The sequence below is a fragment of the Taudactylus pleione genome, unplaced genomic scaffold (assembly GCF_031769625.1).
Source record: "Taudactylus pleione unplaced genomic scaffold, aTauple2 ptg000905l, whole genome shotgun sequence".
In the NCBI taxonomy this organism is placed as follows: domain Eukaryota; kingdom Metazoa; phylum Chordata; class Amphibia; order Anura; family Myobatrachidae; genus Taudactylus; species Taudactylus pleione.
The window spans coordinates 1-18085 of NW_028285306.1; the positions used below are offsets into that span (position 1 = coordinate 1).

The following is an 18085-nucleotide window of genomic DNA, read 5'->3' on the forward strand; positions in this document are numbered from 1 at the left end:
CTGGACCTGGCACGCCGGTGGTTAATCCGTTCCTCCTCCGCACTATGTGTAGGTGGGATAATTTGCATGTGTAATGTACAGAATATACCAGCCAATGGGTGGAGCCCACTGCTGTATATTTTTATTAATCTGTCGCACAGTTCTGGACTTGTCGTATCTTGTCTTAGAGGGAGGATTCTTATGTTGCATATAGAAGTTATATGAATTAAATCCCTTTCAGATTGGTCACGTTTAGCTGTAATCTGCTACTGGGATAAATTTGTTTTTTGCGTTCTGGGTAGTCCTAGTCGATTATGTTCTTGTTTTGTCATGTGGTAGTTTGGAAGCAGTGAGAAAATCGCGGTCATGGCGTGGACGCCGCCGAATCCCACACTGTTGGGAGAGCCTTGGCGCAGGCTGGTGTTTACATGTCTGTACACTTCCTCTCTTGTCATTCTCTAATTGTCGGTCTCTCGTTAATAATCGCTGCACTGCTGTCGCATCATGTGGGATATTTTGTTACATAAAGGTGTCATTGCTTCATCTTGGAAGATATTTGTTTTTGCATTAATCAGTCTGGGTGGTGACTGGTTTCCCCGCTTCCGGAAGCAGTTTCCATTTTAAATTCGCTTCCGTTTGTCATTTCTTATTTAATAAGTGTGTTCTGTTATTACGTAAACACTCATTATGAAATCTTGTGCGTTATAAAGGAAAATATGCCCTATAATAAAAAATCGCCTCCAACCTGGTGCATTTATATGGTCACAGGACAACCTGGTCCCTTGTTAGCGGTGGGTAACTTGGGGTGTCGCACTGTGCTCTGGTGCTTCTAGCACACTCGGCTAATGCAACAAGCTTGAGTGCACCAGAGCAGAGAGCGCCACCCCAGGCAGGGTGCTAGAACGAACACTAGTTACCCACTGCTAACACTGGACACAGACCAGTATGTGCTAGAAGCACCAGAGCAGAGAGCGATACCACAGGCAGTAAAGAGGAACTGCACGGGCTCTGATGGGTGCAGGGTGCTAGGACGAACACTAGTTACCCACTGCTAACACTGGACACAGACCAGTGTGGGCTAGAAGCACCAGAGCAGAGAACGACACCCCAGGCAGGAAAGAGGAACTGCACGGGCTGTGATAGGTGCAGGGTTCTAGAATGAACACCAGGTACATTATCCCCCCGTATCGTGTCAAAAATGGGCAGCATCGAGAACAGCTGTACAGAATTGTATGATCATGGCGTCTTACCGGCCAATCTTTCCCCTTAGGACAGTCCCATGTGGACTCTTGGATTAATGACCTGGTTACTTGTTGTATCTGTTATATACAGGAAATTGTGGTCTTAATTATCGTGCCCGTAATGTAATAACCAGACTAGGGCAGTTATAGTGGTTCCATGCATTGCGCTGTACAGTGTATTGGAGGAGACCTGCTTGGGGACGATGGCCTGGGGGCCATAAAATCCCTTGGAGTACAGATTTGGAAGCAGTAGATGAGCAGTATACAGTGTCTGTATGCAATTGTCATTGCTGGATTATTAATAGATAACTCTACAATGGGTGGTATGTAAAAATGTGGGAGGACAGGGATGTCCTTTATGGATTTCCTGGAACAGTCAGAATTGCGATAAGATAACGCCAACATTATCCACCCTCCTCCTGCCCGTCACACAACAATGGGGATTGTGTGCCCGTCACCCAACAATGGGGACACATATATGTGTGTATATATACGTGTATATATATGTATTTTTTATTATTTATTGAGTCTCCCATACTTCCATATCCAAAATGCTTGGGACCAGGGGTATTTTCAATAACAGAATATTCCGTAATTTGGAATAATTGAATATCATAATGAAATATATTGGGAATGGGACCCCAATATACACACAGAATGCATTTATGTGTTATATACACACAGCTTGCAGCTCATTTTATACAATATTTTCAATAATTTTGTGGCTCAAGTAAAGTTTGTGTACAGAAATGAAATACATTTGTTTCATATACACCTTATACACACAGCCTGATGGTAATTTTATACCATATTTTTAATAATTTGTGCCTTTGACAAAGTTTGTGTACAATGAACCAGCAAAAATCAAAGGTTTCATTATCTCAGTCATGCCAAAATTATTCCATATTTCGGAATATTTGGATATGGGAGACTCAACCTGCATTCATAGTCACTCGTATACAGACAGAGTGCTTGGTATGAATGACAGTAATATTCTCTATCTGCATTCATTGTTTAACTTACTTTTATTTACAGGTGGATATAGCAAGTTCCAGAGGGAATACCCAGAACATTGTGAGGTTGGCCTTGAGATCCCCTCTCCCAGCGATCCACCCCCGGAATCTGTCCTGGGACTGGGAGGACTGAGGATAAGTTCGGAGTGTTCTGATGGAGAGTCAGACCGGGAGCCCAACAGTGCCACCGAATCTGAAGGAAGCCCGACCCTCTCCAACCAATCCACCTTCCCCGTACAGATACTTCCATATTTGTACCTCGGCTGTGCAAAAGATTCCACCAACCTGGATATATTGGGAAAATATAATATAAAATACATCTTGAATGTGACTCCTAACTTGCCAAACACGTTTGAACATAATGGAGAATTTAAATACAAGCAGATTCCGATCTCTGATCACTGGAGTCAGAACCTGTCGCAGTTCTTCCCTGAAGCCATATCCTTTATTGGTGGGTATTGTCTGGTAACATGGGAGCATTAGCTGAGACAATGTTGTCTAAGATTTATAGCCCAGAGCTGCCCTGTCCTGGTGGGGGCTGTGATGTGCAGGGACTGTCTGGTTATGTTGGTGGCGGGAGGGGAGACAGACGAACGTATAGTCTGGAAACTGACCCCATTCTGCTAGAAGAAGTGTATTGTGGAAGCTACTCCCATCGTGCTGGGGGCGGTGTAGTGCGGGAACTGCCCCGTCGTGCTGGGGGCGGTGTAGTGTGTAGTACAGTAGCTGACGTGGTGGGGTATATATATGTGTGTGTGTGTGGTACAGTAGCTGACCTGACGTGGTGGTAGGGTATATGTGTGTGTAGTACAGTAGCTGACCTGATGTGGTGGTGGGGTATGTGTGTGTGTGTAGTACAGTAGCTGACCTGACGTGGTGGTGGGGGGTGTGTGTGTGTAGTACAGTAGCTGACCTGACGTGGTGGTGGGGTATGTGTGTGTGTGTGTGTGTGTAGTACAGTATCTGACCTGACGTGGTGGTTGGGTATGTGTGTGTAGTACAGTAGCTGACCTGACGTGGTGGTGGGGTATATGTATGTATGTGTGTGTGTGTGTAGTACAGTAGCTGACCTGACGTGGTGGTGGGATGTGTGTGTGTGTAGTACAGTAGCTGACCTGACGTGGTGGTGGGGTGTGTGTGTGTGTGTGTGTGTGTAGTACAGTAGCTGACCTGACGTGGTGGTGGGGGGTGTGTGTGTGTGTGTGTAGTACAGTAGCTGACCTGACGTGGTGGTGGGGGGTGTGTGTGTAGTACAGTAGCTGACCTGACGTGGTGGTGGGGGGTGTGTGTGTGTAGTACAGTAGCTGACCTGACGTGGTGGTGGGGTGTGTGTGTGTAGTACAGTAGCTGACCTGACGTGGTGGTGGGGTATGTGTGTGTGTGTGTAGTACAGTATCTGACCTGACGTGATGGTGGGGTATAAGTGTGTGTGTAGTACAGTAGCTGACCTGACGTGGTGGTGGGGTATATGTGTGTATGTAGTACAGTAGCTGACGTGGTGGTGGGGTATAAGTGTGTGTGTAGTACAGTATCTGACGTGGTGGTGGGGTATAAGTGTGTGTGTGTAGTACAGTAGCTAACCTGACGTGGTGGGGTGTGTGTGTGTGTAGTACAGTAGCTGACCTGACGTGGTGGTGGGGTATGTGTGTGTGTGTAGTACAGTAGCTGACCTGGTGGTGGGGTATGTGTGTGTGTGTGTAGTACAGTATCTGACCTGACGTGGTGGTTGGGTATGTGTGTGTAGTACAGTAGCTGACCTGACGTGGTGGTGGGGTATATATGTGTGTGTGTGTGTAGTACAGTATCTGACGTGGTGGTGGGGTGTGTGTGTGTAGTACAGTAGCTGACCTGACGTGGTGGTGGGGTATGTGTGTGTATGTAGTACAGTAGCTGACGTGGTGGTGGGGTATAAGTGTGTGTGTGTAGTACAGTAGCTGACCTGACGTGGTGGTGGGGTATATGTGTGTATGTAGTACAGTAGCTGACGTGGTGGGGTATATTTGTCTGTGTAGTACAGTAGCTGACCTGACGTGGTGGTGGGGTGTGTGTGTGCGTGTAGTACAGTAGCTGACCTGATGTGGTAGTGGGGTATGTATGTATGTGTGTGTGTGTGTGTAGTACAGTATCTGACCTGACGTGGTGGTTGGGTATGTGTGTGTAGTACAGTAGCTAACCTGACGTGGTGGTGGGGTATATATGTGTGTGTGTGTGTGTAGTACAGTATCTGACGTGGTGGTGGGGTGTGTGTGTGTGTGTGTGTGTGTGTGTAGTACAGTAGCTGACCTGACGTGGTGGTGGGGTATGTATGTGTGTGTGTAGTACAGTAGCTGACCTGACGTGGTGGTGGGGTATGTATGTGTATGTAGTACAGTAGCTGACGTGGTGGTGGGGTATAAGTGTGTGTATGTAGTACAGTAGCTGACGTGGTGGTGGGGTATATTTGTCTGTGTAGTACAGTAGCTGACCTGACGTGGTGGTGGGGTGTGTGTGTGTGTGTGTAGTACAGTAGCTGACCTGACGTGGTGGTGGAGTATGTGTGTGTGTAGTACAGTATCTGACGTGGTGGTGGGGTGTGTGTGTGTAGTACAGTAGCTGACCTGACGTGGTGGTGGGGTATGTGTGTGTGTAGTACAGTAGCTGACGTGGTGGTGGGGTATATTTGTCTGTGTAGTACAGTAGCTGACCTGACGTGGTGGTGGGGTGTGTGTGTGTGTGTGTAGTACAGTAGCTGACCTGACGTGGTGGTGGAGTATGTGTGTGTGTAGTACAGTATCTGACGTGGTGGTGGGGTATGTGTGTGTATGTAGTACAGTAGCTGACGTGGTGGTGGGGTATAAGTGTGTGTGTGTAGTACAGTAGCTGATCTGATGTGGTAGTGGGGTATAAGTGTGTGTGTAGTACAGTAGCTGACCTGACGTGGTGGTGGGGTATATGTGTGTATGTAGTACAGTAGCTGACGTGGTGGTGGGGTATAAGTGTGTGTGTGTAGTACAGTAGCTGACCTGACGTGGTGGTGGGGTATGTGTGTGTAGTACAGTACAGTAGCTGACCTGACGTGGTGGTGGGGTATATGTGTGTGTGTGTGTAGCAGTACAGTAGCTGACCTGACGTGGTGGTGGGGTGTGTGTGTGTAGTACAGTATCTGACCTGACGTGGTGGTGGGGGGTGTGTGTGTGTGTGTGTGTGTGTAGTACAGTAGCTGACCTGACGTGGTGGTGGGGTGTGTGTGTGTGTGTAGTACAGTAGCTGACCTGACGTGGTGGTGGGGTGTGTGTGTGTGTGTAGTACAGTATCTGACGTGGTGGTGGGGTGTGTGTGTGTAGTACAGTAGCTGACCTGACGTGGTGGTGGGGTATGTGTGTGTGTAGTACAGTAGCTGACCTGACGTGGTGGTGGGGTATGTGTGTGTATGTAGTACAGTAGCTGACGTGGTGGTGGGGTATAAGTGTGTGTGTGTAGTACAGTAGCTGATCTGATGTGGTAGTGGGGTATAAGTGTGTGTGTGTGTGTGTGTGTGTAGTACAGTAGCTGACCTGACGTGGTGATGGGGTATATGTGTGTATGTAGTACAGTAGCTGACGTGGTGGTGGGGTATAAGTGTGTGTGTGTAGTACAGTACAGTAGCTGACCTGACGTGGTGGTGGGGTATATGTGTGTGTGTGTGTGTGTGTGTGTGTAGTAGTACAGTAGCTGACCTGACGTGGTGGTGGGGTGTGTGTGTGCAGTACAGTATCTGACTGACGTGGTGGTGGGGTATAAGTGTGTGTGTAGTACAGTAGCTGACCTGACGTGGTGGTGGGGTGTGTGTATGTAGTACAGTAGCTGACGTGGAGGTGGGGTATAAGTGTGTGTGTGTGTAGTACAGTATCTGACGTGGTGGTGGGGTATAAGTGTGTATATGTAGTACAGTAGCTGACCTGACGTGGTGGTGGGGTATATGTGTGTGTGTGTAGTACAGTAGCTGACGTGGTGGTGGGGTATATGTGTGTGTGTATGTAGTACAGTAGCTGACGTGGTGGTGGGGTATATGTGTGTGTATGTAGTACAGTTTCTGACCTGACGTGGTGGTGGGGTATAAGTGTGTATATGTAGTACAGTAGCTGACCTGACGTGGTGGTGGGGTATAAGTGTGTATGTAGTACAGTAGCTGATGTGGTGGTGGGGTATATGTGTGTGTAGTACAGTAGCTGACGTGGTGGGGTATGTGTGTGTATAGTACAGTAGCTGACGTGGTGGTGGGGTATAAGTGTGTGTGTAGTACAGTAGCTGACGTGGTGGTGGGGTATATGTGTGTGTAGTACAGTAGCTGACGTGGTGGTGGGGTATATGTGTGTGTAGTACAGTAGCTGACGTGGTGGGGTATGTGTGTGTATAGTACAGTAGCTGACGTGGTGGTGGGGTATAAGTGTGTGTAGTACAGTAGCTGACGTGGTGGTGGGGTATAAGTGTGTGTGTGTAGTACAGTAGCTGACGTGGTGGTGGGGTATATATGTGTGTGTGTGTATGTAGTACAGTAGCTGACGTGTTGGTGGGGTATATGTGTGTATGTAGTACAGTAGCTGACTTGTTGGTGGGGTGTGTGTGTGTGTGTAGTACAGTAGCTGACCTGACGTGTTGGTGGGGTATATATGTGTGTGTGTAGTACAGTAGATGACCTGACGTGTTGGTGAGGTATATGTGTGTGTAGTACAGTAGATGACCTGACGTGTTGGTGGGGGGGGGTGTGTGTGTGTGTGTGTAGTACAGTAGCTGACCTGACGTGGTGGTGGGGTATATATATATATATATATATATATATATATGTGTGTGTGGTACAGTAGCTGATGTGGTGGTGGGGTTTGTATGTGTGTGTGGTACATTAGCTGACCTGACGTGGTGGTGGGGTATATGTGTGTATGTAGTACAGTAGCTGACGTGCTGGTGGGGTATATGTGTGTATGTAGTACAGTAGCTGACGTGTTGGTGGGGTGTGTGTGTGTGTGTAGTACAGTAGCTGACCTGACGTGTTGGTGGGGTATATACATGTGTGTGTGTGTGGTACAGTAGCTGACGTGGTAGTGGGGTATAAGTGTGTGTGTAGTACAGTAGCTGACCTGACGTGGTGGTGGGGTATAAGTGTGTGTGTAGTACAGTAGCTGACCTGACGTGGTGGTGGGGTATATGTGTGTGTGTGTGTGTAGTACAGTAGCTGATGTTGTGGTGGGGTATATTTGTCTGTGTGGTACAGTAGCTGACCTGACGTGGTGGTGGGGTATAAGTGTGTGTGTAGTACAGTAGCTGACCTGACGTGGTGGTGGGGTATAAGTGTGTGTGTGTAGTACAGTAGCTGACCTGACGTGGTAGTGGGGTATAAGTGTGTGTGTAGTACAGTAGCTGACCTGACGTGGTGGTGGGGTATAAGTGTGTGTGTAGTACAGTAGCTGACCTGACGTGGTGGTGGGGTATAAGTGTGTGTGTAGTACAGTAGCTGACCTGACGTGGTGGTGGGGTATAAGTGTGTGTGTGTAGTACAGTAGCTGACCTGACGTGGTAGTGGGGTATAAGTGTGTGTGTAGTACAGTAGCTGACCTGACGTGGTGGTGGGGTATAAGTGTGTGTGTGTAGTACAGTAGCTGACCTGACGTGGTGGTGGGGTATAAGTGTGTGTGTAGTACAGTAGCTGACCTGACGTGGTAGTGGGGTATATTTGTCTGTGTAGTACAGTAGCTGACCTGACGTGGTGGTGGGGTATATATGTGTGTGTGTGTGGTACAGTAGCTGACCTGACGTGGTGGTGGGGTATATGTGTGTGTAGTACAGTAGCTGACGTGGTGGTGGGGTATAAGTGTGTGTGTAGTACAGTAGCTGACCTGGTGGTGGGGTATAAGTGTGTGTGTAGTACAGTAGCTGACCTGACGTGGTGGTGGGGTATAAGTGTATGTGTAGTACAGTAGCTGACCTGACGTGGTGGTGGGGTATAAGTGTGTGTGTAGTACAGTAGCTGACCTGACGTGGTGGTGGGGTATAAGTGTGTGTGTAGTACAGTAGCTGACCTGACGTGGTGGTGGGGTATAAGTGTGTGTGTAGTACAGTAGCTGACCTGACGTGGTGGTGGGGTATAAGTGTGTGTGTAGTACAGTAGCTGACCTGACGTGGTGGTGGGGTATAAGTGTGTGTGTAGTACAGTAGCTGACCTGACGTGGTGGTGGGGTATAAGTGTGTGTGTAGTACAGTAGCTGACCTGACGTGGTGGTGGGGTATAAGTGTGTGTGTAGTACAGTAGCTGACCTGACGTGGTGGTGGGGTATAAGTGTGTGTGTAGTACAGTAGCTGACCTGACGTGGTGGTGGGGTATAAGTGTGTGTGTAGTACAGTAGCTGACCTGACGTGGTGGTGGGGTATATTTGTCTGTGTAGTACAGTAGCTGACCTGACGTGGTGGTGGGGTATATATGTGTGTGTGTGTGGTACAGTAGCTGACCTGACGTGGTGGTGGGGTATATGTGTGTGTAGTACAGTAGCTGACCTGACGTGGTGGTGGGGTGTGTGTGTGTAGTACAGTAGCTGACGTGGTGGTGGGGTATGTGTGTGTGTGTGTGTGTAGTACAGTAGCTGACCTAACGTGGTGGTGGGGTATATGTGTGTGTAGTATAGCAGCTAACCCGGTGTGGTGGTGGGGGGCTGCATAGCGCAGGGACTGCCGCCTGTTGCGGTCGTCCTGGGTTATTATGGAGAAAGCCGCATTAATTCTGCATCAGGAACGGAGTTAGAAATCCTACTTTCAACTTTGCTCCTAAACTTGTCTGACTGGCTCCGAGCCCCTGCTCTGCTGAGCCTTCTATGGTTTATTTGTAGAGATCATCTTTCACACATGTTACTGTATGTGTAACACCCGTATCACCCGCGTGTTCTGATGTCGCTGCTTTATAACTGGTAAAGTTCTGCGTGATCATTAGGAGACCCTGTATATCATTTGCAATATCCCCCAGCCTCCTACTTACTGGTATTAGAAGTCACCTCTGAGTTCTCTGGTCCGTATACAGCCTGGTGCCTTTAGAAGTCTACAAGGAGTCCTGCAATTATATAATGTCCTTGTTACTCACTGTGCATTGTCACATGTATATTATACTGTAAGAGACGCTAAGGCCTTATGTAATCCTGCAATTCAGAGACCTTTAAGTTTTATTCTCTCTGTGATTGTAACAAGACTTTGCGCCTAGGTGATGTCACTAGTACCTGAGAATGTAGCCTATCCATTTCATAGGTAGTGACTATACACAGACACATAGTGTTCATTCTAGCAACCCGTGCAGTTCCTCTTTCCTGCCTGGGGTGTCGCTCTCTGCTCTGGTGCTTCTAGCACCCTGGTCTGTTCCCCATGAGTTTGTTGCATCAGCTGAGTATGCTAGAAGCACCAGAGCAGAGCGCGACACCCCAGGCATGAAAGCGGAACTGCACGAGTTGTGACAGGTGCAGGGTGCTAGAATGAACACTACATACACGCACGTATACAATAATTCCTGTTCTTGATTATGGACTGACCGTGATCTCTTGTTGCAGACGAGGCTCGTGCCAATAAATGCGGGATCCTGGTTCACTGTCTGGCAGGGATCAGCCGATCGGTCACGGTCACCGTGGCGTACCTCATGCAGAAACTCAATCTCTCCCTGAACGACGCGTACGATTTCGTCAAAAGAAAAAAGTCGAATATCTCTCCAAACTTCAACTTCATGGGGCAGCTGCTAGACTTTGAAAGGACCCTGGGCTTGAAAAGTCCCTGCGATATCCGGTCGCCGACCAACCAGCTGTTCTTCACTACGCCGACCAATAACAATCTCTTCCAGCTGGACAGCCTGGAGCTGACATGATAGTCCCCCAGCGAGTACCTGCTAGATGAATGGACGGGTCTGTATGACGAGCCTCTTGTGATTTATAAGTACTCTGTTTTTGGGTATTTTTTTTTTTTTATAAAGTAAAAAGGATCAAAAAACTGTTTCCAATGAAAATCTTGCACTTAACAATTGTTTGTTAAATCCGCGTTGCGCCTAGAGGCATTCACGCCCGAAAATAACCTTTTAATTTTGCTTTTTTTATTTGCTGAAATAGTTTAATTGTCTTCAGCTGTTGCTGCTGACGGTTCCGTGATTTATAACGGCGCAGTCCCCAACATGGAACCGTTCCACTGAATAATAGTGCATTAATAATATGGGACAGAACTTTCCAGAGGTGGGAGTTATATAGATACATGACTATATATAAATATATATATCTGCCTCTTACGCAGCTAATGTTTGATGCATGGGTACTAAATAATCCCCATCATACAAAATTCTCTTCTAACCACTTTTATTCATGTAAAGAAGAAAATATATATATATATATTTTTTTAAATAAGCCAAATGTTTATATTGACCAAATGCTATCTGCACAGTCTGCAAAGCTCTTTAATTTACAATGTAAAGCGAAATGCGTCTCTGCCAAGTATAATAGGGGTGCGTGAAAGTAATGTTGTAGTCTGAATATATTTTTCTATTTGTTTTGTTTAATGGAAGTGTTTTTATATTTTGTGGCGGCGATTCAATTGTTTTCGCTGGTAGTGGCGGGCGCCCAACAGAGCAATTCAGTTGTTGCTCCGATAGGGCGCGAACAGCCGCCAGCGCCGGCATTTCTGCCTGTCCCCTCCTGAGGCGGCGAGCAGAAGTATGTGGTAAGTCCTGGTTTTGGGCACCCGCCCTGATTGGCCGCGAAGAGTGCGATTAGTTAATGGGTACCCAAAACAATTAAATTGCAACATTGTGCGCCCGTTAATTTCCCGTGAAGTAAAAAAACCAATTGGAATAGAACCTACGTAAATTTGCTTAGTTACACCGTATCGATGTACATTCCAGGAGATTATATATTAGATTACTTTGGGTTTCCTGTCCGGTCAGTAATCCCATAAAAGTGGATCTGATGCCTGCACGCAGCCAGTATTCCTGGGTCTACAGCCCATCACTGCAGGAGGTACCTGGTTACCTCGCTGAGGCACGAGGCTGCCTCCCGTGTGCACGGGTTTCTCGGTACATTTATCCCATGATAGAGGGAGAAGACTACAGTTGGGATATACCTGTATGTCACTAGCTGCTGCCGAGCTATAAGTCCCAGCCTAATGGCGTTACAGATACAATGCCTGTCCCGGGAACTTGAGGACGTTCCCTATTATGAGAGAATCATCTTGACGTATGGTATTGCATACTGGGACTTGTAGTTCCACACCAACTGTGGAGAAACCAGTTGTCTGAACGTGGGGCAGCATATGGGAGAGTCACTGAGGATTACATCTTCATTTTTAAATGGCTTTGACAATCTTTGAAACACAAACCAATTTAATGAGCCCAGAAATGTATTATTACATTAGGTCAGACACTTTCCGTGCGTGTGGTACAGCGTTGGGCTCCTCGCCCGGACCTATCCCAGAGTCCTGGTATCTTCTGACGCCATTTCCCAGGTGCTATTTCTGAAATGGTTTACAGTGTGTCTCGCATATAAAATCTATTTTTATGAAAAGACAAGTTATTATAATCCCCCCAGCGATAGGGAGAGCGCTTTATTTTTTTACACTCTTATGTAAACAATATAAAATGATATAAAAGCACCTTTTTTACAAACTGTATTAAAACTGCCAAATGTAAGTGCGACTGTCTATGTTGTGCCTTGTCCGTGTGTCGGCATTTGGATGTGCAGCCCTCGGATGTAGAGAAACCACTATTCAGGCGGTTGCAGCCTATCCCATTACCAGGTAGTAATATCTTCCAAGTACATGAGGTACTTTGTGCCTCAAACCCCCGGCCATGTCACTGAATCCTAGTAATATAATAGGATGAGCATTGGATCAGCCCAGGAGGTCTGTATGTGACCAGTACACTTTCATCTCATGTAACATTATTGGACGTTTTTGAATAAATGCGAACACCAGATACATCTATAATGAAGGGTTTCCCTGGTGGCTGAGGTTCCCTGTTTAGACCCTGGGTGACTTCCGCCTGGACCTTTAGGGGGGAGAGCTCCTGCGCCATCTGGTGGAGACATTGTGTACCATTCTGTGACGCAGCCGTTGATGGCCATATATATATATATATATATATATATATATATATATATATATATATATATATATATATATATATATACAGAAACTTGTTGAGCATGTTCCTCTTGTCTGTAAATTGAATTAGTTTCACTTCCTCCTGTAACAGTAGTGACATTAACACATTTGTCCTGAGGTTTGGGGACCCTTCATAGATGTTGGGGGTGGGAGAGAGTAATATATATTTTTCCTCCCCAGGTATAATAATTGCCCCCTCAGTAAGTATTACCTCCTGAGATGTTTCTCTCCTGACTTTTGTTTAGCTGGAGCCTAAGTCCCTGAGCACTGGGGGCTGTATCCCAGCAGCTCGGTAATGTCCTTAGTGATCGGGATCCTTACTTCCTCTTTGTATTACAGACTGGGAGGGACAATCCCACATTGCCACCATGTTGTACCTCCAGTAACATTACATGCACGGTAGCCTCAAAGACTTGCCTCAGTGTAAGGGTTCATCCGAACTATGGTTGTATTAAAAGACAGGGATGTTCTAGCACGTATGATCTGGGGAGAGGCGTCAACGGCGGACACTTCCCAGTGCGTTAACTTGCAAGTAAATGGAATAGCGCTACCTGCTGGTGACGCATGGGATAGTTTGGGGAGAGTTGGGTCACGTGACGGGAGCGCACTGGGGGGACATAAATAACTTTATTGTACAAAGACAAAAACCGCGGCATTCTGAGTGCTGAGCTATGGAGCAGACTTTGCACCAATGTAGGTGAAATCCTATAATAAGCCTCTAATCCATTAAATATCTCCATTACTTCAGTACCAGGGAACAATATGGAACATTCGGTTAACGTGCCTTTAACCCAAACCTATTAATCCAGCATTCGTCCCCGATCTCCAGCATTCTCAATATCTGCGGTGTCTCCTGTGTTCCTGTGGCTCACGCTGGAGGTGGCTGATTTATGAGATCTATCCTATCGCACTAATAGCTGAGGCACGAGGCACTGTGTGGTGGCTCTGGGTCCTAGTGAACAAACTGGCAGCATTATCGGGATTCTTGATTGAGTCCAAAAATGGCCGCCTCCTTCGGGAGCAGGAGTGGAGTCCAATTGGGTAATCTCAGGACCTTGTCTTTAGGGATAAGAGCAGATCTACCGACTACTTATTATGGGGGGGGGGTCACATTTACAATTGTTCTCACTTTGATATTCAGCATTTTTACTAAACACTTTAAATTGTCTTCATTCTACCGTGTTATGATACCGCTGTTGTCTGAATCTTTTTGTATTTTCTATTCTCAGTATAATAGAACAATTTCTACCTGGCAAAAAATGTTCACATTGATGTTTGGGAGAGACATCCCTGTGTTCCTTGCATTGAGGTCAGTGTAGTCTGATTACGGCCTTTTTATACCGGTTATACGGTGCCATGTTTTATACGATGACTGTGGGATCAAATGCTTTATACAATCTTGTAAATGACAAAAATGTTTTTCTGCAGGAAATAAACAAAAAACAAAAAAAAAAGACATTACATGTATAAGAATATAATTGTATTGTAATATGCAGAGAGGAACACAGAGCCCTGCGACATTACATTAACCAGGGGAGGAGGGAGAGTCCTGGGTCATTGCTGGGAAATGCCCTCTGCGCACCTTCACGTTCACCCCCAGACGGCGCTATTTGCGCCATGTCCTAATCAGCATTATAATGCCCCTGGGCACCAGACAGCACTTTAAGGCTGGGATTGTATCTGTGCAGCTGGGGTCCGGTATAACACTCGTCACACGCAAAGCACCAGCGTGACCCCTTTGAACAGGATTCTGGTCACGTTACTTTTCATTATGAATGATTATGTTTGCATGTGTTAATTGACTCTAATCTAAATTCACTGATTTAATAAATACCTAATGTAACAATGTCCTGGCATTACAAGCCTGGATCCGGATTGTTCTCTGCATAACATTGGTAATGACGGCCCTAGAATAGTTCCAGAAAAGGTGCATGACTAGACGTGGGTCTGGTATTTGTAGTTCCACACATACGGCCTACCACTGCCACCCAATACAATTCTCCCCTTTTGTAATGCACTTTGAGTTTGAAATCTTTCCAAGCCCACTTGTAATTTGCTGTTTTTTATTAACTTTTGCTTAAAGTAATAAATTTTTTCTTTATTTAATTGTGTATTTATCACCTAATGTAATGAGGCTGATGGTAACAGAGCAAATTAGTCACTGACCGCCCGACGTGGAGGGGACGCGGCCGGCTGGGATTTCGGGGTTTTGTGCTCTCGACGCAGATGGTTGTGGATAAATGGCTTCTGATTTGCAGAATGAAAGAATGATGAGATTATGTTGTTTATACTACAAATAAACATATTTTTCTTTATGAAAATGGCGGCGTGGTGTTTATTCTGATAATGTAATGTTTTGTGCTAAATGCCCTATAGCCGAGTGGTTTATTAAGGTCATAGAAATCCAAGGTGACGTCTAATCTCTGATAAGTCACAGTGCTGAGTGCGTTATTCCTAATGAGCACTGAGGTGATTATATCATCATATTATACAGATATATTATGTACAGATCTCTATCTATCATGTATGACGTATTGGGCCGAGAGTTGGGAATAGTAATGCTGCGTATCCACTACGCGACATTACTACACGATTATGACATCGTAATCCGGCACAGATGGCGCACATTAATGTCGGAAACGACCAGCGATGCGCGCTCCCGCTGGTCGTTTCAGACATCAATCATCGGCCGAACATGCTGGTCAACCTGACGATAACGTCAGGTTGCGCATAGTAGGGGATGATTTATGAGCCTGCGCTGTACGACTGATCGATCAGTGTAGGCACAGCACAGACTGAGAAACTACTGCACGGTTACAATGTCGTAATCGTGCAGTCGTTTATATATCTGCTAGTGGATGAGCCCCTTAAGAAATGGCCAGTAACTGTGTAGCTGGACAAACCTTGTTGCTGCTGTTTTTGCAGGTATAGCCCACAAATGCTGGACTGCTTTATTTTTTTATTTTTAACTCTAATAATTTTTATTAAAGAGAAAAACATTTTACATTACAGATCATACACTTCAATAAACAAGATTATAGAAGTAACAATATTGTTTCGTATTTTGTGATACACTCTGCAATACATTCTATAACACAAAACAAAACCTAAAAAAATAAAAATGGAATAGAATGAAATGAAAAACAAGGGAAAACAAAAAAAACAGATACCCATAGTAATACAAATTATATTATCAACTTCAGGCAAGGACATTACTAACTGGAGTCGTCGTTGAGACGTGAGGATCACAAAAATCACACCAGCGACGCCATTGACTCAATGGAGATGATGAAGTTGAGGAGGCGTATTTAAATTCGAAGGTTTCCATTTCGAAACTTCTTTGGCCCTTCAATATTCTTGTTGAACGAGGAGGAGGGTCAGATCTTTTCCAGGATTGTGCTAAAGCTGCTCTCGTAGCTATAAAAATGACCGATAACATATTATGAGCTTGTACTGATAAAGGAAAATAAGAGAACAATTTCTGGTAGTTGTGGTAGAACCTCTGGAGTGACCTGGGCAATTTACTGAGATACTTCTGTCCAGAGGGAAGTGATTATGGGACAAAACCATAAAGTATGTAACGGTGTGCCCCTCAGAGCCGCAATTCCTCCAACGAAACTTGGAGGTCTCAGGCCAGATTCTATGCAGTTTGTCTGGCGTGCGATATAAATCATGTGTTCGTATAAACGGCATTTCAGAATGATTTAGACATTTTAAAAGTATTCAAAAATATTGTAATCCAGTCCTCATCTGTCAGAGAGATATTAAGGACCTCATTCAGAGTCGGTCGAAGCGGTCGTATGGGAAAAGGGGCCGGATATTCAAATGATTCCCTCGCAAGTTGCGTCCCTAAGTTCGGATCGGTATCTGGCCGACCAAGCGGAGGAAGCGGTCGGAGTTCAAAAAAATACGCCCCCTTCTCGTACGCATTGCACGTAATCTCCGGGCATATAAGGATTAATCAAGACCATCCGGAACCATCGGAACTGGTCGTAGAGCTTAAGGTTGACCATACCCTCTCTTAAGCTCTACGATCATGTCAGTGTAAAAACTTCCCATGTCACATGTGCCATGACGCTACTTTGTTAATTATGCACTCCCATAAACCGTATGCACTCCCATAAAACGCTGTTCGCATAATTAGGCACGCCTGCGTTCGGATCTCCACTCCCCCGTTCACAAGCACCTTCCCCTGTTACCACCCACAAACGCCTCAATCTATCACTCAAACTACCGACCTGGCTGTGTTCGAGAGAGAAATTTCTGATCGTAGCGGCTAGTTTGCGCACGCGCATTGCGAACTTTACGCATGCGCAGTATAGTGAACATCGGTGGTGTACGACCGTGCGGCCGCAACGGCCGACTCTGAATGAGGTCCTAAGTTCTCATTCCCATCTGGATTGTATAGAAAGCCTTTTGTCTTCTAAAGGTGACGAGCGTACTGTACCACATACCTTTGCCACCCTTGTGACCAATAGCAGAGATTTTAGAGAGCTTGAATGGAGAGGGGAGGGGATGTGCCGGGGAAGAATTGGAAAATACCCTATGCCTTACTTGCAAATATTTAAAGAAATCATTCTTAAGCTGCCCAAACACACACAGCGATATTTTACCTGATTTGCCCGATTTCGACAAATCGTGATGACAAATCATGTAAAATATGGCCAAATAGTGAGCGTCCACTCACTATTACGATGCCAATGCGTGTCCCCGCTCGTCGTACATCGCATCTTCAGATCTGCCGTGGTGTAGGGCAGATTTGCCAATCTGGGACACAATGCACTGGATGCACGATAGATCTTAAGTCAGATTGGACATTTTTTACTCCAAATCCTGTGTAGGATTGCCGGGGGAGAGTTCAGGGGAAATCACAAACATTGTGGGATCGTCTGCAGATCGCTGTGTGTGTGGGCACCTTAGGGATAGCATATTGGTCTTGGAGTTGTTGAAATTATTTGAGATGTTGATTGTATCGATTCCTACCTATACCTTCTAAGATTGTCGCTATTCAGCGTAATGAGTCGCACAAGAAATAAATGCTTTCAGACTTTTGAGTGCGGTTCCAAAGCGCACAAAGTTATTATTCAATATAAAAGATGGTTACACGCTGTGATCTAAATACAATCTGCGCAAATAATTCATACAGACCCATGGTACAGTTGTTACATATGCACGCGCTCTGGACCCAGATACCGGCTTCAAAGTAGAAACCTCCATCAGCAGCAAAGCAAGCAGACTGGCATCCAGGTTTAGAGAGCGCACATATACTCTTACAGGAAAAGGCAATACAATAGAACAGTTTGGCATGATTCCATTGGTTTTTCTTCCTGGTTCTTCTGTTACAGTACAGTTCATAGGTCAATTCATATGGACACAAACCAGCCTCCAACAGCTCTTTGTGTCCTGTTTCCCGCTGCATAATAAATCTAAACTGGCTACATTACAGAGTACATTTTAATGTTTAACTCTCTATAGTACATAGTTTGCAGGCACATGTTGCGATCTTCTCACCGATGATACCGGAAACCTGCAAAGACACAGTGGATCAGTACAACACCAAACACAGTCTGCTTACCATGTACTGAACATTAGATATCAAATTACATTTATTTCACAACATTAATAATACTGAATAAACCTTGAATATTACACTTTATTACACTTTAATGCTAGGGAACCTTTTTATGTAAGTGTGTAAGTATTGGGGAATTGAGAAAAGACGCTAGTTAG

The 18085-nt window shown here is 45.6% G+C and overlaps 1 protein-coding gene across 1 annotated transcript; it reads left to right on the top strand.

Moving 5' to 3' along the window:
• The first annotated feature begins 2197 nt into the window (after positions 1-2197).
• On the top strand, positions 2198-14676 carry LOC148473872 (dual specificity protein phosphatase 7-like). The gene is made up of 2 exons (XM_088459329.1): positions 2198-2684; positions 9772-14676. The coding sequence occupies exons 1-2, from the start codon at positions 2198-2200 to the stop codon at positions 10077-10079; spliced, it is 795 nt and encodes a 264-aa protein (XP_088315455.1). The 3' UTR covers positions 10080-14676.
• The last annotated feature ends 3409 nt before the right edge of the window (positions 14677-18085 follow it).

Excerpts from the sequence above, each read along its gene's own strand:
- LOC148473872 (XM_088459329.1), top strand. The coding sequence starts at position 2,198 with ATGAATGACAGTAATATTCTCTATCTGCATTCATTGTTTAACTTACTT. Across the intron at positions 2,685-9,771 it reads TGAAGCCATATCCTTTATTG|ACGAGGCTCGTGCCAATAAA; the intron begins GTGGGTATTGTC and ends CTCTTGTTGCAG.